Source organism: Lichtheimia ornata, assembly GCF_029851405.1.
Source record: "Lichtheimia ornata isolate CBS 291.66 chromosome Unknown scaffold00025, whole genome shotgun sequence".
NCBI classification, from domain to species: Eukaryota; Fungi; Mucoromycota; class Mucoromycetes; order Mucorales; family Lichtheimiaceae; genus Lichtheimia; species Lichtheimia ornata.
In genome coordinates, this window is record NW_026695345.1 from 81,786 (window position 1) to 95,630 (window position 13,845).

Consider the following 13,845-nt stretch of genomic DNA (forward strand, 5'->3'; position numbering starts at 1 on the left):
ACTAAGTATCATCTGCTGCTGCTTTACCCCTTTACATCTCTCTTTTGGGTAAGAGTTCATCATTCCATATTTTTCTCTCCTCTTGTCTCCCATTGCTAAACGACACAAAAGAAGGTAAAATCATACAAAAATATTTATAGACGGGTAATTTCACAAGAACTAAACTATATACTCTACTTTTCAATCGTGTGTTGATGATAATAATGGCGATGGTGTATGTCTACATCACCTCGGGAAACGGGTGCATTCCGCTTTGGTGTGTTACAAGAATCGTCCCAAGTCAGTGGAGCTCAAATTAAGGTCAGGCGATTGTCCATTAAGGGCACGCAAAAGCTCCACCAATTGTCCCCGGGTAGCATCACTGAGTTGGTCCTCGTTTGAAAGCACAGTTGAAAAGATGGGCAAGAATTGAGGAATGTGTCCCATAACCTATGCATGATCCCATTCAATACTTAGTATCCTTCCTTTTGCATGACATCAAATCACAAGGGTACTTACAAATCCATTGTTGACGCGGAAGAGATGGAAAAGACAATTAAATACGGGCTCATTTTCAGCATAATCAGCCTTGAGAGGTAACGAATTCAAAAAGACTGGTAGCACTTGATCCAAAGGAACAGCTTCAGGGCGAGCAATAATCAAACGAGCAACAGCGCCTGCTGCATTATCAGTGGTGTTGGGCATGCTTTGATTCTCGAACAATGGGTGGAGTGCGGTCAAGATGGTGGAATATTGCCTATAACAAATATGAGATAAATGATCACTCAGCTGATGATGTATCATAGCCAACTTACTGTGAAATGTCGGCTGTGGTATTGGCTGCAAGCACACCCAAGGCAAATGCTGCATTGCTTCGCACAGCTTCATCCTCATCCGAAGCAGCCTTGACAAAGAGGTTGAGCAACTTTTCAGTGTAAGGTGTCACTGCAGACTTGATGCCACCGATACATTCACCAAGGCAACCGGTTGCCATGAGACGCTCACTTGCTGACTTTGTAGATTTCTATAATAATGCAGGTGATGGTGAGACCCCTATTTTGATCGTTTCACAAAGGCACACACTTACGTAGTTCTTGGCGATCAAGGGAAGGAACACATCAAAGTATTGAACATAGTTTTCACCGATAGCTTCACAAAGGGCGGCAACAAGATCAGCAGCGGCAGCGATAAGCATAGATTCGGATTCAGCTTCTTCATCCTCATCCACAAGATCCTCCACGTCATAAGTCTCCTGGCAAGCTGAACGCTTTTCAAAGATCTCCAAAATACGATCGGAAACCTCTTGCAGATCTACGAAAATGGAAATTTGTTAATCATCTAGAAGGATCTCATCATTTTCAAAAGATTATACTCACGATCAGCAACAACGCAGGGACCCATCAACTTGAGAGCTTGTGTCATTTCCTTGCAAATTTGCACAGCCACCATTCTATCATCCTCGTCGGACCACATGGCCATCACAGTGGGCATGACGATACCAAGCATCTTTTGTACATTCTCGTGGATAGCATAGCTGACAGGCAAACCAGGGGTCCAGTCTGCAGCACCTGAAAGAGCATGGAAGGCCTTGAGGTAGGTGAACAAACTACCAAGAGCGGCCTTACGAACACCATCGAACAAGTGACCCGTTGCTTCCATAAGGGCTTCGACTGATTCCTCAACATAGGGCAAAAAGTGTGTACGGGTGTTTTCAAAAAGCTCACCAAGAGCATCGGCAGCAAATTCCTTTTCATCGGCAATAGCGGAATTGAAGTTGAGAGCGCTAAAGTCATCCTCATCCTCTTCATCTTCGCCACCAGCTGTCAAATCAATTTCAGTCTCCAAGTTGGGTTCGTTACCCTCTTCAGCCTTGCAAGATGCGAGAATGGCAGGCATGATAGTAGGAAGGAAAGGTGCAAATTCTTCATGGAAAACGCTGGCAATCACCGAGAAGAAAGCGTAAGAGCATTCACGAAGGCGAGGGCTGTCAAGGTTAAGTTGTTCAATAGCAAGGTTCATAAAGTCTTGAGTGTGAGGGCGGAAGACATCGGCACCAACAGCTTCAGCAACAGCACCAGCCGTGTCCGAAGCGACACCACGCAATAAACCATCATCATTACCAGAAGTGGCGGACATGAGTTGACGAATACGAGGCATGACTTCATTAAAGTAGGGTTGGAAGGATTCGTTTGCCGAGTGAGCAGCACTGCCAATAGCACCAAGAGCAGTGGCCTTGGTTTCGGTGTGGTTGGCATTGTCAAGAAGCCACACAAGACGTTCCATAAGCATAGGAAGATATTGAAGAATTTCACCTTCAAGGCCATCAAGCATAGGATCAAGAGCATTGCATGCGTGCTTGGTGATTTCAGGGTTGGGCTCGTTCAAGAGGTTGAACACCAATGGCATGAGTGTTTGATGGTGCTCAGACATTTCGGAAGGAAGCTCTTCGGCAAGGCAGCTAAGAGCCATACATGCTGCACGACGAACAATCACCTCGGGATCTTGAAGACCTGCACATACCACAGGAAGAAGCTCACCCAATCGGGTAGAAATAAACTCGGCACAGCCTTCAATAATCACTGCAACGCTCATCATGGCAGCCTTGCGATGACCAGCAGAGGGATTTTGCATATAGTTGAGAACGATGGGCATCATGATTGGCACAATTTGTTGAGGAGGCATGTTGGATGCAAGGGCATTGAGCACCTTGAAAGCAGCCTATGAAAAATGGATACATCAATAAGTGGGATGTATATCTTCTTTTCACTTTTTACTTACTCTGGAAGGTGATTCATCATCCACATCCTCGGGATCCTCTTCGGTACCAATAGGCATGACACTTTCGATAATAGGGCCAACCAACTTGAGAGATTTGATCTTGCTTTGCTTACTACAAGTAGAAATTTATCATTGTCAATACACGTTGTATCAATACTTTGATTAAGGTACTTACTAGATGGATCCCCACATCAAAGAAGACAAAGCCAATTCACGAAGGCTGTCATCCAAGTCACGAGTACCAGCAACGGTAAGCATGAATCTGACAAGGTCGGTCATGTGATCAGAAAGGAAAGGTGTATCCTGTGTCACGAATTGGTGAGTGACCCTATTTTACTAAACTCCCACACAATGACCCAAACTCACCAACATGAACAAGTTGTCAAACACTTCAAAGATCTCGGCGGCATTCTTCTCATCGCTGTTCTTCAAGACTTGTTCGAGGACATTCACCATAGCGGGAATCAATTGCTTGAACGCATTCTATAATAGCTCAAGATGAATAAGCAATCCTATAGTATCCATGGCAGAATGACTTACAATATCTTGCTTATCCTCGGGATCAATGAATTCGGCCATCTTGCCAAGGGCACTAGAGATTATCTTTAATGAGACCATTCCATCATCCCAAACATTGAAAGATACTTACAGCACAGTGGTGACACGGACTTCTTGGCTCTCGGGATCAACAATGGTCTTTGCGAAGAGTTCAAAGAGGGAAGCAGCTTGGTTCATGAAGAATTCGGCAACGACCTCGAAAAGGGTATAAATACAATACATGCCAACTTCACGGTGGCTCACGGTAGCACTGCTAGTAGCTTGATGCAAGAAAGACAAGAGCTCGGGCCAACGATTCTCGGGGATATCAATACGAGCAATGGATGAAATGGCACGTGAGATAGCATGGCGAGTCAATTGACTATACACAACAAAATGGATTAGTATTCCTCCATTCCCTATAACAACACCTTTGGGATCCATGGATACTTACTGTTGCTCGGAAAGGACCACTTGCAAGAGTTGGCTACGAAGAGGAGCGCGTGTAGACTCATCGACCTTCAACCACCACTTTGAAACGCGTTTACGGAGCTCGACTGCAGCAAGTTGTCGCACCTCGTCTCTCGGGGAGCTGCTAATGATTTGGACAAGAGCAGGAACACATTGGGGTGAAGCGTACACTTGAGTGTTCAATGCAGAAGTGACCTAATGCAAAGCGATGAGAAACTTGGGAGGGAAAAAGGGCATTGACTTGTTGCCAAGCAGCACTCACGTTGCGAACAGTGTCAGAATCTTGTGCAGTAGCGAGTCTCGCCAAGAGATCTTCAACAGTGTTCTAATAAAACATGGGTTAAATTTCTTGAGAGAGCAAAGAGCATTGAGACTTACGACGTCCATTGCAGCCAAACAGGCGGTGTTGTAGGGAAAAAGATGGGAATAAGCTTCCTTCCACTATCGCAAAAATACAAATTTTTCATTCACCTCCTCGTGTCACACGCCTCGAGGCATGTCAGGTACACAGCATTACACCTGTCACCTACCTGGATTAAACCCTTCTTTCAGCCACCATTATCATCATTCATACAATACAATAAATACCCTTTACCAATGACGAGGGATGCTTAGTGACGAGCTTGGATGGATGGATGGGTCATGGCCGTTGTCATCATCATCATCATCACCTTGGTAGCCTAATACAATAATGATGAGTAACCTTGGCAATATGCATAGGACAGAAGGATCGATCACATGTAATAATAGAAACCTTTAATCTAAAAAGCTTTCATGCATATGTAGTAATGTTTATATATTAGTTCTTATTCTATGCTATTATGCGTATCTACTTTACAGGGTAAACAATAATCGGCAAGAGGTTCAAGACGGAATTTGATCTCGCGTAACCTGGTACTGGTCGGAGTCCAAGCTTTAAACAGTTGGTGCAATCTCTCTAGCTCAGATAAGGCATGCTGAACCACCCTTGTGTCATCAAAGATCCCTCGAACAGCCCACGGAAGATAAAAAGGATTGAGTCGAGCACTTGCTTTGAATGGCTCCATGTGTGGCTCATGCTGTGATCCATGATCAATAGGTTGTTGAAATAGATAGCGCACAGCTGTCAAATAAACATCCACCTCTTCGTATATCGTTGAATGTCCTCCTTCAAACGCATAAATGCTACCTGCTAGCACCTCACTTAGATGAACCAAAAGACCATGATCCGATAATCCTGCATTGCGTAATCGTAAAGCGAACACCACCAGGTTGATCAAAAAGTCGTTGTCAGCATAAACATGCTTGTCAATGTACACGGCACGCAAGATGTTGGGATGTGATATGCTTGTCAACGTAGCTGAATAAAGAGGCACCACTTGATCCTGCAATGAAGCCACCAAAACGAGCTTGATACCCTTTTCAAGTATGGCGGCAAGCGTCTTTCGAAACCGTTGTGAGATGCCGCTGTTGGAATCCATGAACTCGAACAGCTCACGTGCAGCATCCGCTTCCACATACTAAAAAAACCCCCACCCATGTTGTCGCCATTTAGATACCATCACCAATGATTACTCCTTCATACTTATATAGATTCAACCTACCTTGACAATCAAACTTCCTTGTAATGCTGCAAATGGGCCGTGACCAATCCCTGCCATAGCAAGCATACAAATGGATGTGCTCTGGGTACTTATATGACCTCGTTCCAGTAGTTGGTGTAACAGGATAACCGATACAGGTGTGCCTTGTGAATGCGTGCCCCATAAAATGACATCAGCAGAGGCTATTGCTTCCAGCCATGCCGTATTCTGCAGTAGTTGCTGGTATAGCTTGTCAACTCTTTCTTCTACTTTGCCTTCGCCCTCAAGCGGTATAAGAGTGATTGCGTCCTCTGGTAATGCAAGCTGATGCTCTGTGAGGAAATAGTGTCCAAGGGCAATCCGCATTTGTTGACAGAATTTTTGTGATGTACCGGTTGGTTCTCCAATCATGCTTCGTACCAGCTATGCATATGTAATTCATGTTATCAACAAGCGATGGTATCTTTGTTGTATATCGCTATTTACCTTTGTAGGAAACCAACCATGGATACCAACAATGACGATTTTGTGTCTATAGGTGCCCCTCTCTTGATGACCTGGTTTCAAATCCTCGACAAGCGATGTCAGCCTTGAATGCAAATGCTGGATCCATGCTGGATAATCAGATGATTGTTGTTGTTGTTCCTCTTCCTTTTTCGTAGTAAACAAGTTGCTGATTGATTGAAAGAGAGATGCAGGTGATTTCTTGGTGTCGTTTCTTTGAAGATGTTGTAATGTGGATGTGGATGGTAAACGAGGCAATACAGGATTGTGCTGCTGCTTATTGGTGGATGATGATTGACCAGATGACATAATAGATGATGGTATGTCGTGTTGTTGTTGTACAATGCCACTGGCTAATGAATGTGCCGATTGCTGAGTCGGATCACTGGATTGGATCATGCTACTTGAACTAGTTGTGTCATTGGTTGCAAAGGAAACGGATGCTTGATGCTGTTGCTGGAATTCACAAAGACTTGCTGCTGCGAGAGATGGCACATCCTCTTTGATACCCATGATCACGTCTCCATTCACAAATACTCGGGTGGACTCGCTCTCAGCCATTGCCTTTGTCGAATAGTTCCAAAAAGGATCAGTAAACGTCGATGTCGTCTTGTTGATATTGCCATGGGCTGCTGATAGCTGCATCCAAGGTATAGTGACAGCCATTTTATGATCTTTTATCGACCAACGTTGTCTCGGTATATGGCGTGCAAGTTCAATAGTCGCATTCGGCTTACATTCCAATCCACGGTTGACTTCATTGACAGCATCGACATGAACGGCAGTGATCTTGATGGTGGCCGGTGTAGACTTGGAAGGCAACATGCTGATGTCATACAATTGTACAAAGAACCATGCTGAAGATAAACGGAGAAAAAGGGTTGCTGTGCAAGAGATTCGTTGGAGAGAGAAAAGAGTATTTGCAACAAGGATGACAGTAACGACGACCCCACTTTATGCACGCGATCAGATGATTCACATGCGCAGCCCTCTTCGGCATAACGTCGAATCCACGTGACTTGGGTCATCGATTGATACCTTTTAGTGCGAGAAGTGTCATTGTAGTCATTGTATATCCAAAGCTCAATACTTTTATTATAAAGAATGCTTATGCAACGCGTATTTCTTTGTCTATCATTGTTACATCTTTTGATTCTATTTGATTGTGGATATCTTTGTCATGAAAGGCCCATCGTTTGACCCTGATTTTATGACCCTTGGGCGAACAACACGTTAAGCGTAATTACGAGGTGATGCTAATCAACTAGTTTATGCAGCCACGCCACTTTCGAGTCCGCCTATTCCCGATGGTGATACATACAAAGCCCAAATACATGGCAGGTCCGTGTGATGTGGCATTTATGACTGATCAACGATTACCCGATGGATAAACGCCCATGTTGGAAAAAGGAATAAGCTCAATACAGCAAGGAGGTCAGACCACAAAAGCCTCCTTTCCCCACTTTTCACCAGAGAGGGAAAAAAGCAATGAGCCTGCATCTATTGCAGTATTATTTAAGGGGTCTTCTCTCCACACCAACGCCACCTTCACACCATCCTCTCTCTCTCTCTCTCTCTTTCTATCCTCTTCCCATCGAAATGCTACTTGGTGCTGCGAGTCGTCGTCTTCTTCATCGTCATCAACATTATCTCCGCACTTCAAGTGTATTTGCAAGACACCTTTCTTCTTTGTACCACGAGCCTCTTAGAGAAAAAACTGTCAAAGTCACTCATTCAAGAGGTGTGGGTGTACTTCACGATCCATTACTTTCAAAAGGTAAGGCCTGCTCATATGAGAATTTTCGATCCAATGATACTGATGGAGAAGGGGACGTCTTTGTTTAAAAAAGGTACGGCGTTTAGTATTGATGAGCGTGAACGTCTATCGATTCGTGGACTAGTACCTCCACGCTGCCAAGAAATGGACAAGCAGCTGCTACGAGTCAAGCGTAATCTAGACCATTGTGATACACCATTGGCAAAGTTTATTTTCTTGACAGCATTGCATGATCGAAACGAGACTTTGTTTTACAAATTGATCATCCAATATCTCGAGGAGCTCGCTGGTATCATTTATACGCCTACTGGTAAGAAAAAAAGAGGATAAGGAATAGGGATGAGGAACATGAGTGTTTATTTTATGTCATGTAATAGTGGGGCTTGCCAGCTTGAAATCCCACAGCATTTATCGTCGTTCCAGAGGCATGTACTTTTCAACCCAAGATCGAGGCAACATGTCAGCTATGGTTTACAATTGGCCCCATGATGAAGTGGATGTGATTGTGGTGACGGATGGCTCTCGTGTTCTTGGCCTTGGAGATTTGGGGGCGAATGGCATGCAGGTAAAGTGTAAACAATGCAACATCAGGGGGTCGGCTGATCATTGTGCTTACCTCAGTGTATATGGTGTAGATCCCAATTGGCAAACTCAGTCTGGTAAGTGGGCGTAAACAGCAATTAACACCCAAATGGTTCGACGACGAGTGATAACACAAATTTTTCTAGTACGTAGCTGCAGGTGGTATTAGGCCACGAGCGGTCTTGCCTGTTGTCCTTGACGTTGGCACCAACAATGAGGCACTCTTGAATGATCCATTGTACCTGGGTATGGGTCATCCTCGTTTGGATGGTGATGAGTATTATTCCTTTGTGGATGAATGGGTCACAGCTATTCTTACACGATGGCCAAGTATGTATTTTTTATTCATAGCTTACACGTGTTGCTTATACTTTATGTCTGTATTATAGATGCTTTGATACAATTTGAAGATTTCAAGCATCCGCATGCATACAATTTGCTGAACAAATGTAAGCTCTCCACCATCTTGTGCACCAAGCTGCATACTCACCTACATTTTATTTGTCATTTGCAGATCGTGACCGTATCACTTGCTTCAACGATGACATCCAATCAACGTCAGCTATTACTTTGGCAGGCCTTTTGGCTTCAATGAAGGCTCGTGGTTTGGATCCATCAGCGTTAGCCAATGAGCGCATCGTTTGTGTAGGTGCTGGCAGTGCAGGAATAGGTGAACATCCTTTATCTTTATTCTTTATCATCTATGTTCTAATGCTGGTATCCATTTTGTAGGCGTATGTGAAGGCATCGTTGATTGCATCGTTGCTCAAGGCAAGGTGAAAACACGTGAGGAAGCATATAGACAAGTTTGGATGTTGGATCAACATGGGTTGTTGGGCAACTCGGCAATTGCAGCAGGTGATCCTACACGTGTTGTGCAAGGTCCAGAACGAGCCAAATACTCTTTGGATGAGCGACAATTGCGATACGTCAAGCGTGATATGGCTGATAGACTTTCACTTGAACAGGTGGTTGAGCAAGTGAAACCTACAATCTTACTTGGGCTTACTGGAATTCCTGGTGTTTTCACTGAAAAAGCTGTACGCACAATGGCTCAATATCAAGAGAAGCCCGTAATTTTCCCTCTCAGCAACCCTGATAGCCATGCTGAATGCACTGCTGAGCAGGCTTTCAAATGGACGGATGGCCGTGCTATCTTTGCTTCTGGCAGCCCATTCAACGATGTAACCCTACCCAATGGAAATATTGGAAGAACAAATCAATGCAATAACTCATACAGCTTCCCAGTAAGTACAAAGTTTGTCGTTCATAATGATAGAAAATGCTTATATCAAGCATCTGTGTAGGGATTGGGATTGGGCGTGGTTACTTCACGAGCTTCAAGCGTGACTTCAGAAATGTTCTTGGAGACTGCAAGAGTCATTGCAGACATGGCAACGCCTTCTCAACTCAAGGAAGGTATCCTATACCCTGGTGTCACTCATTTACGTGAAGTATCTAGAAAGGTTGCTACACGTGTATGCGAGGTTGCCTTTGAACAAGGTGTTGCACAAGCTCGCCTAAGAGAAGGTGAACTGTTGGAGGATATTGTGGCCAACTCAATGTACGATCCTCAATATGTGCCATTGGTTCATCAAGCGTGAGCGATATTATTATTAGAGACATCCATATTATATAGACAATAACATGTCATAAGTACAGACCAATGATTGCTACGAACAAGTTTATTGAATCAATACTTAAAAATCAATCAGCGGCACGGCCGCTGGGCTAAGTTCCATTCTACTCTTGAATGCAACAGGATCGGTGATGATAGTATTACCCTCGGGTAGCGATGAATGATCCCTGACAGGAGTTTGTTGACCGCTATCAGTTGATGAATCGCCATCGACTGCTGACAATCGACGGGCCGTCTTTTTATTATCTACCGTAACAAAAGTGCCGTTGATAGTACCATTGCCTTGTGCAGCTGCTTCTGTCATTCCCATGGCTGTGACCAATTTCGACATGAGCTCTTCAATTTCCTCCTCGTTGCCCTTGCTTTCATCAATCAACATCTCGCGCAATACAGCTTCCATGGATGCTTCTCCAGCTTCGCCCTTTTCCACTGCTGTACGCAAATCATCAATGCTCACCCGATTCACGCCTTGTGCAACCAAACATGTGTGTAAGGATTCAATGTCGACCTTGTACTTGGGTGCGGGTGGTGTCTTTTGCGATTGAATATGCACAGCAATCTTACGCACATTATCCGATGCTGGGTCAATGTGAAGGTCAAAGAATTCAAGCAAAGACTCCTTGGAAATCATTTTGAGCTCCTTGACATCCTTGTCCACTAATACAACATTATAAGCGTCATCCATTTCCTTGTTTGAAAAGGGTTTCCCTTACCTTGATCAAACTCATAGTATCCCGAATGGATATGTGTCCAATACTTGCCACCTTCTTGTCCCAAATTCTTGTCCTTTTCAAGCTTCTTGAAAATGAGCGATTGTACCTGTGCCTGGTATTCTTCATCCGACATGTTGACAATGATGCTTCTCAACTTGATCAAGAATTCTTCGATGCGGTTCTCCAAGTAAATCGTATCTCGCTCACTTTGCACAATGAAGCGCATTCCCATGGATCCTGCTTGCTTGCGTACACCACTGAAAACCAAATAGCCTAGTGTATGTTTCAATAAACGTTCCTTTCGAGAATAGCATTTACTTACCTAGTTGTTCCTTGGTACGCAGCTGATCAAAGCAAGGTTCTTGAGCAATTTGCGCCAACAAGCTTAAGCGAGCCCGCAACGATGTTTGTGTCACATTGCCAACTTGGATCAAATACTCGATACCAGAATTCACATTGTGTGGATCTTCGACTTGTCGATTATACACCCATTTAGAACCAGGTGGCAGGATCAAGCTGCGGTGTCCAATAAGTTGACTTGGGAGCAATTCGCGTGGATTCAAGATATTGATCACCGTGTTCATCATATCCTCGGCATCCTTTTGAAGGACATTGCCATGTACCAAAGCTTCAAGATGCAAGTGCGAAAGGATGGTTGGGTAGAAGGCTTGAATATCCTCAGCTGTGATGGCGTCAAGTTCTCTCAGCTTCTCAGCATTCGTCCACATCTTGTCTTGTGTAAAGTACGAGAGATAGTATAAAGCGTGCTGATAAGGTGGCTCAAGCGCAAAATTCTTGTATGATCTTCGCAACTAGAATAACCCAATTAGAGGAAAGGTGGAATCTTGTCTCTGCAAATAACTTACTTGGTCTTTCAAAAGCTTGAATCGCTCGGGATCCACTTGAAGGTCCTTCATCTTTTGAACCACCTTTTCCAACAATACTGAAAGCTTATCATTGTAACCACCGACTGCAAGCTATTTTCACGCATGTAAGCTATTAATACAGGTCCCTCATCTCAATGTCATCCTCCCTTACCAGCATTCCTTCTAAAAGGTTCTCAATGTTATAAGCAAGGCCAGCCACTTCAGCATCATATGCATATTCATTCAGCGAATCCTTGAGCAAATCCGTGAAAAGGCTATATCAAAATCTTAGTTGCAGCCTCAAACATGCATCCAATTGACAACTTACCGTGTCTTCACACAATTGGTAGGTGTAGCGTATGCAAGAGGGCTTCGGAAAAGGATCCATACATTGGCTCTTGGGACCCAAAAAGTGTCATCCTTCTTGTACCATAACCTTGTCTTGGGGTTGTTCAAGATAAGCTCAGGCTTCTTGGCAGGTTGAAGAATCTCTTTCTTGTGCGTCTCAAAGTTGGTGGGGATGAAATCATTCTTGCCTGGCAAGTACAATGCATCATTGGGTTGAAGATTTTGTAGCGTCTATACAATAGGATCATGAATAAACAAATTGCAATGATAGCTCACTTGACTCTACCTTCTTCAATTGGTCGCTGAATTCAAGAACATTATATTCGGTGTCGTACCATTTTTCGCGCATGGTGAATTGTGCTCCATTAGGTGGTTGTTGTGATGCGACCATAATTCGGAAATTGTCAGGGCGAAGATATTCAAGGTTGTCATTGATGATATCCACATTGTATTCACGAATCAGGCTTGGACCACTTAGGATGAATGGAGCTGGGTAACCATGTTGCATAAGACCCGCCAATCGAGAGGTGTATTGGGATGGTGGATACTTTTCCTTGAATCGGAAGGCCAATGAAGCAAGAGATTGCACCTCGTTGAAGATCGATCGTTGTACACCCGATTGCCGGAGCATGTTGATATACTGGAACACGCATACGACAACATCCTCATAAGAGCCTACACCCTGAAATTAATATACAATCCTGTTGATCCTACAATGGATACTTACGTAAACCTTCTTCAGTCAAATCAATGCTGATTCTCAAGAATTCAAAGCCAATGCCACCATGAATAGAGCCAACTTGCAAGTAATTAGCCCAGCCATTCTTCTTGAGCAAAGAAAGGATAGATCCAGCGCCTTCATGTCCAATGAGATGAGAGATGTATCGACCAGGCTAATGTATATCAAGAGTGAGGATAATTGGAATGGGTATCTTAATAAACATGTACCTGAATTGCGTAAAGAGGTCTCTGATCCGGGAAAGGGAATGTCATTTCTAAGGATCTCACGTCTTTGACGGGCTTGATAAAGATTTGTTTCTACATGGCATATCTCAATTAGCCATTCTGAATCCATCCATCAAGGTATCATTGCTTACCATGAGCTCCTTTTCAGTGAGAGGGTGACCTGGGAACTTTGGTGGTTCAATGCCCTTGTTCCTCACATCATTGAACTTGTCGACAGCCCATTCAGTCAGTTGATCAAGTGATTCTAAATATGCATTAGCATTACTTTTTTTAGAATGGCGATTGAAAGTCTCTTACCTCTACCGAGGATGCAAAGTTTCATGATGTTGGCGGAATAATAGTTGTCATGGAACTTGAGTAATTCAGCGCGAATGTCTTGGCCTTTGGCTTTTGGGCTGTCATACAAGGTCTCCAAGTTGCCGGTGCCGAAATGACAATAAGGGTGATTTGGGTTGCTCAACGACTTCTCCAACTGAAACATGCGCCAGCTATCTTGTTGTCGGTTCTTTTTGTGTTCTAGCAGGCGGGGACACCGTTTCTGGTATATTAGCGTTACCCATTCATGCAGCCGAATGTTTGTTATTGGTTGTTGTTGACTCACCTGAATCGACGGCTCTCAATTCACGTTCAGTGCAGCTGGCTGAGAACAAGGGTGAAATGAAAAACTGAGCAAAGCGATCCAATGCACCGCCGAGGTATTCGTGGCCGATCTCAAAGTAATAATTGGTGTTTTCTACACCCGTGAAAGCATTGGAGAAGCCCGAGTGTTCGGCCAAATACTGATTGTAGTCGTTTTCCTTTGGATACTTTTCAGTGCCCATAAACAGCAAGTGCTCACAAAAGTGTGCCAGGCCTTGTAAATCATCCTGCAAAGAGAGAGAGCCATGAGTTCTTGGTGTACTACACACATGTTACCCCTTTGTCCTTGTGCTCCAGCTTCTATTACATCGTGCCTTCTATAAGGTTCATTCCTCCCCCTCCCCTCCCCCACCCACCCATCCATCCAAGAACACAAAACTTACTGGATCACTAAGGTGGCCCACTTGAACATCAAGTGCTGCACTGGTTGTCCGTATCCGCATCATGAATCAGTAGCACTTGCAAATCATTGCTGGCAAGCTTG

At 44.1% G+C, this 13,845-nt stretch overlaps 3 protein-coding genes across 3 annotated transcripts in view; 1 reads left to right on the forward strand and 2 right to left on the reverse strand.

Annotated features, from left to right (window-relative positions):
* Positions 1–261: 261 nt before the first annotated feature.
* Positions 262–6,656, reverse strand: O0I10_005937 (uncharacterized protein; the record flags this gene model as incomplete). The annotated part of the gene is made up of 16 exons (XM_058485972.1): positions 262–429; positions 499–736; positions 795–1,003; positions 1,067–1,290; positions 1,356–2,697; positions 2,758–2,869; positions 2,933–3,060; positions 3,124–3,240; positions 3,298–3,349; positions 3,407–3,676; positions 3,749–3,960; positions 4,028–4,090; positions 4,144–4,206; positions 4,599–5,264; positions 5,349–5,750; positions 5,814–6,656. The coding sequence occupies 16 exons, from the start codon at positions 6,654–6,656 to the stop codon at positions 262–264; spliced, it is 5,109 nt and encodes a 1,702-aa protein (XP_058343167.1).
* A 774-nt stretch (positions 6,657–7,430) lies between these two features.
* On the forward strand, positions 7,431–9,794 carry O0I10_005938 (uncharacterized protein; the record flags this gene model as incomplete). The annotated part of the gene is made up of 9 exons (XM_058485973.1): positions 7,431–7,608; positions 7,682–7,918; positions 7,986–8,173; positions 8,244–8,267; positions 8,337–8,520; positions 8,580–8,639; positions 8,705–8,860; positions 8,923–9,437; positions 9,498–9,794. The coding sequence occupies 9 exons, from the start codon at positions 7,431–7,433 to the stop codon at positions 9,792–9,794; spliced, it is 1,839 nt and encodes a 612-aa protein (XP_058343168.1).
* A 96-nt stretch (positions 9,795–9,890) lies between these two features.
* Positions 9,891–13,845, reverse strand: part of O0I10_005939 (uncharacterized protein) — a gene marked incomplete at both ends in the record, with an annotated part of 4,753 nt that continues 798 nt past the window's right edge. Inside the window, 12 exons of the mRNA XM_058485974.1 lie at positions 9,891–10,486; positions 10,543–10,815; positions 10,865–11,354; positions 11,409–11,519; positions 11,581–11,683; positions 11,737–11,987; positions 12,043–12,431; positions 12,484–12,649; positions 12,705–12,794; positions 12,854–12,966; positions 13,020–13,238; positions 13,324–13,588. Coding sequence (XP_058343169.1) covers positions 9,891–10,486; positions 10,543–10,815; positions 10,865–11,354; positions 11,409–11,519; positions 11,581–11,683; positions 11,737–11,987; positions 12,043–12,431; positions 12,484–12,649; positions 12,705–12,794; positions 12,854–12,966; positions 13,020–13,238; positions 13,324–13,588 — 3,066 coding nt within the window. The remainder of the gene's footprint in view (positions 10,487–10,542; positions 10,816–10,864; positions 11,355–11,408; positions 11,520–11,580; positions 11,684–11,736; positions 11,988–12,042; positions 12,432–12,483; positions 12,650–12,704; positions 12,795–12,853; positions 12,967–13,019; positions 13,239–13,323; positions 13,589–13,845) is intronic.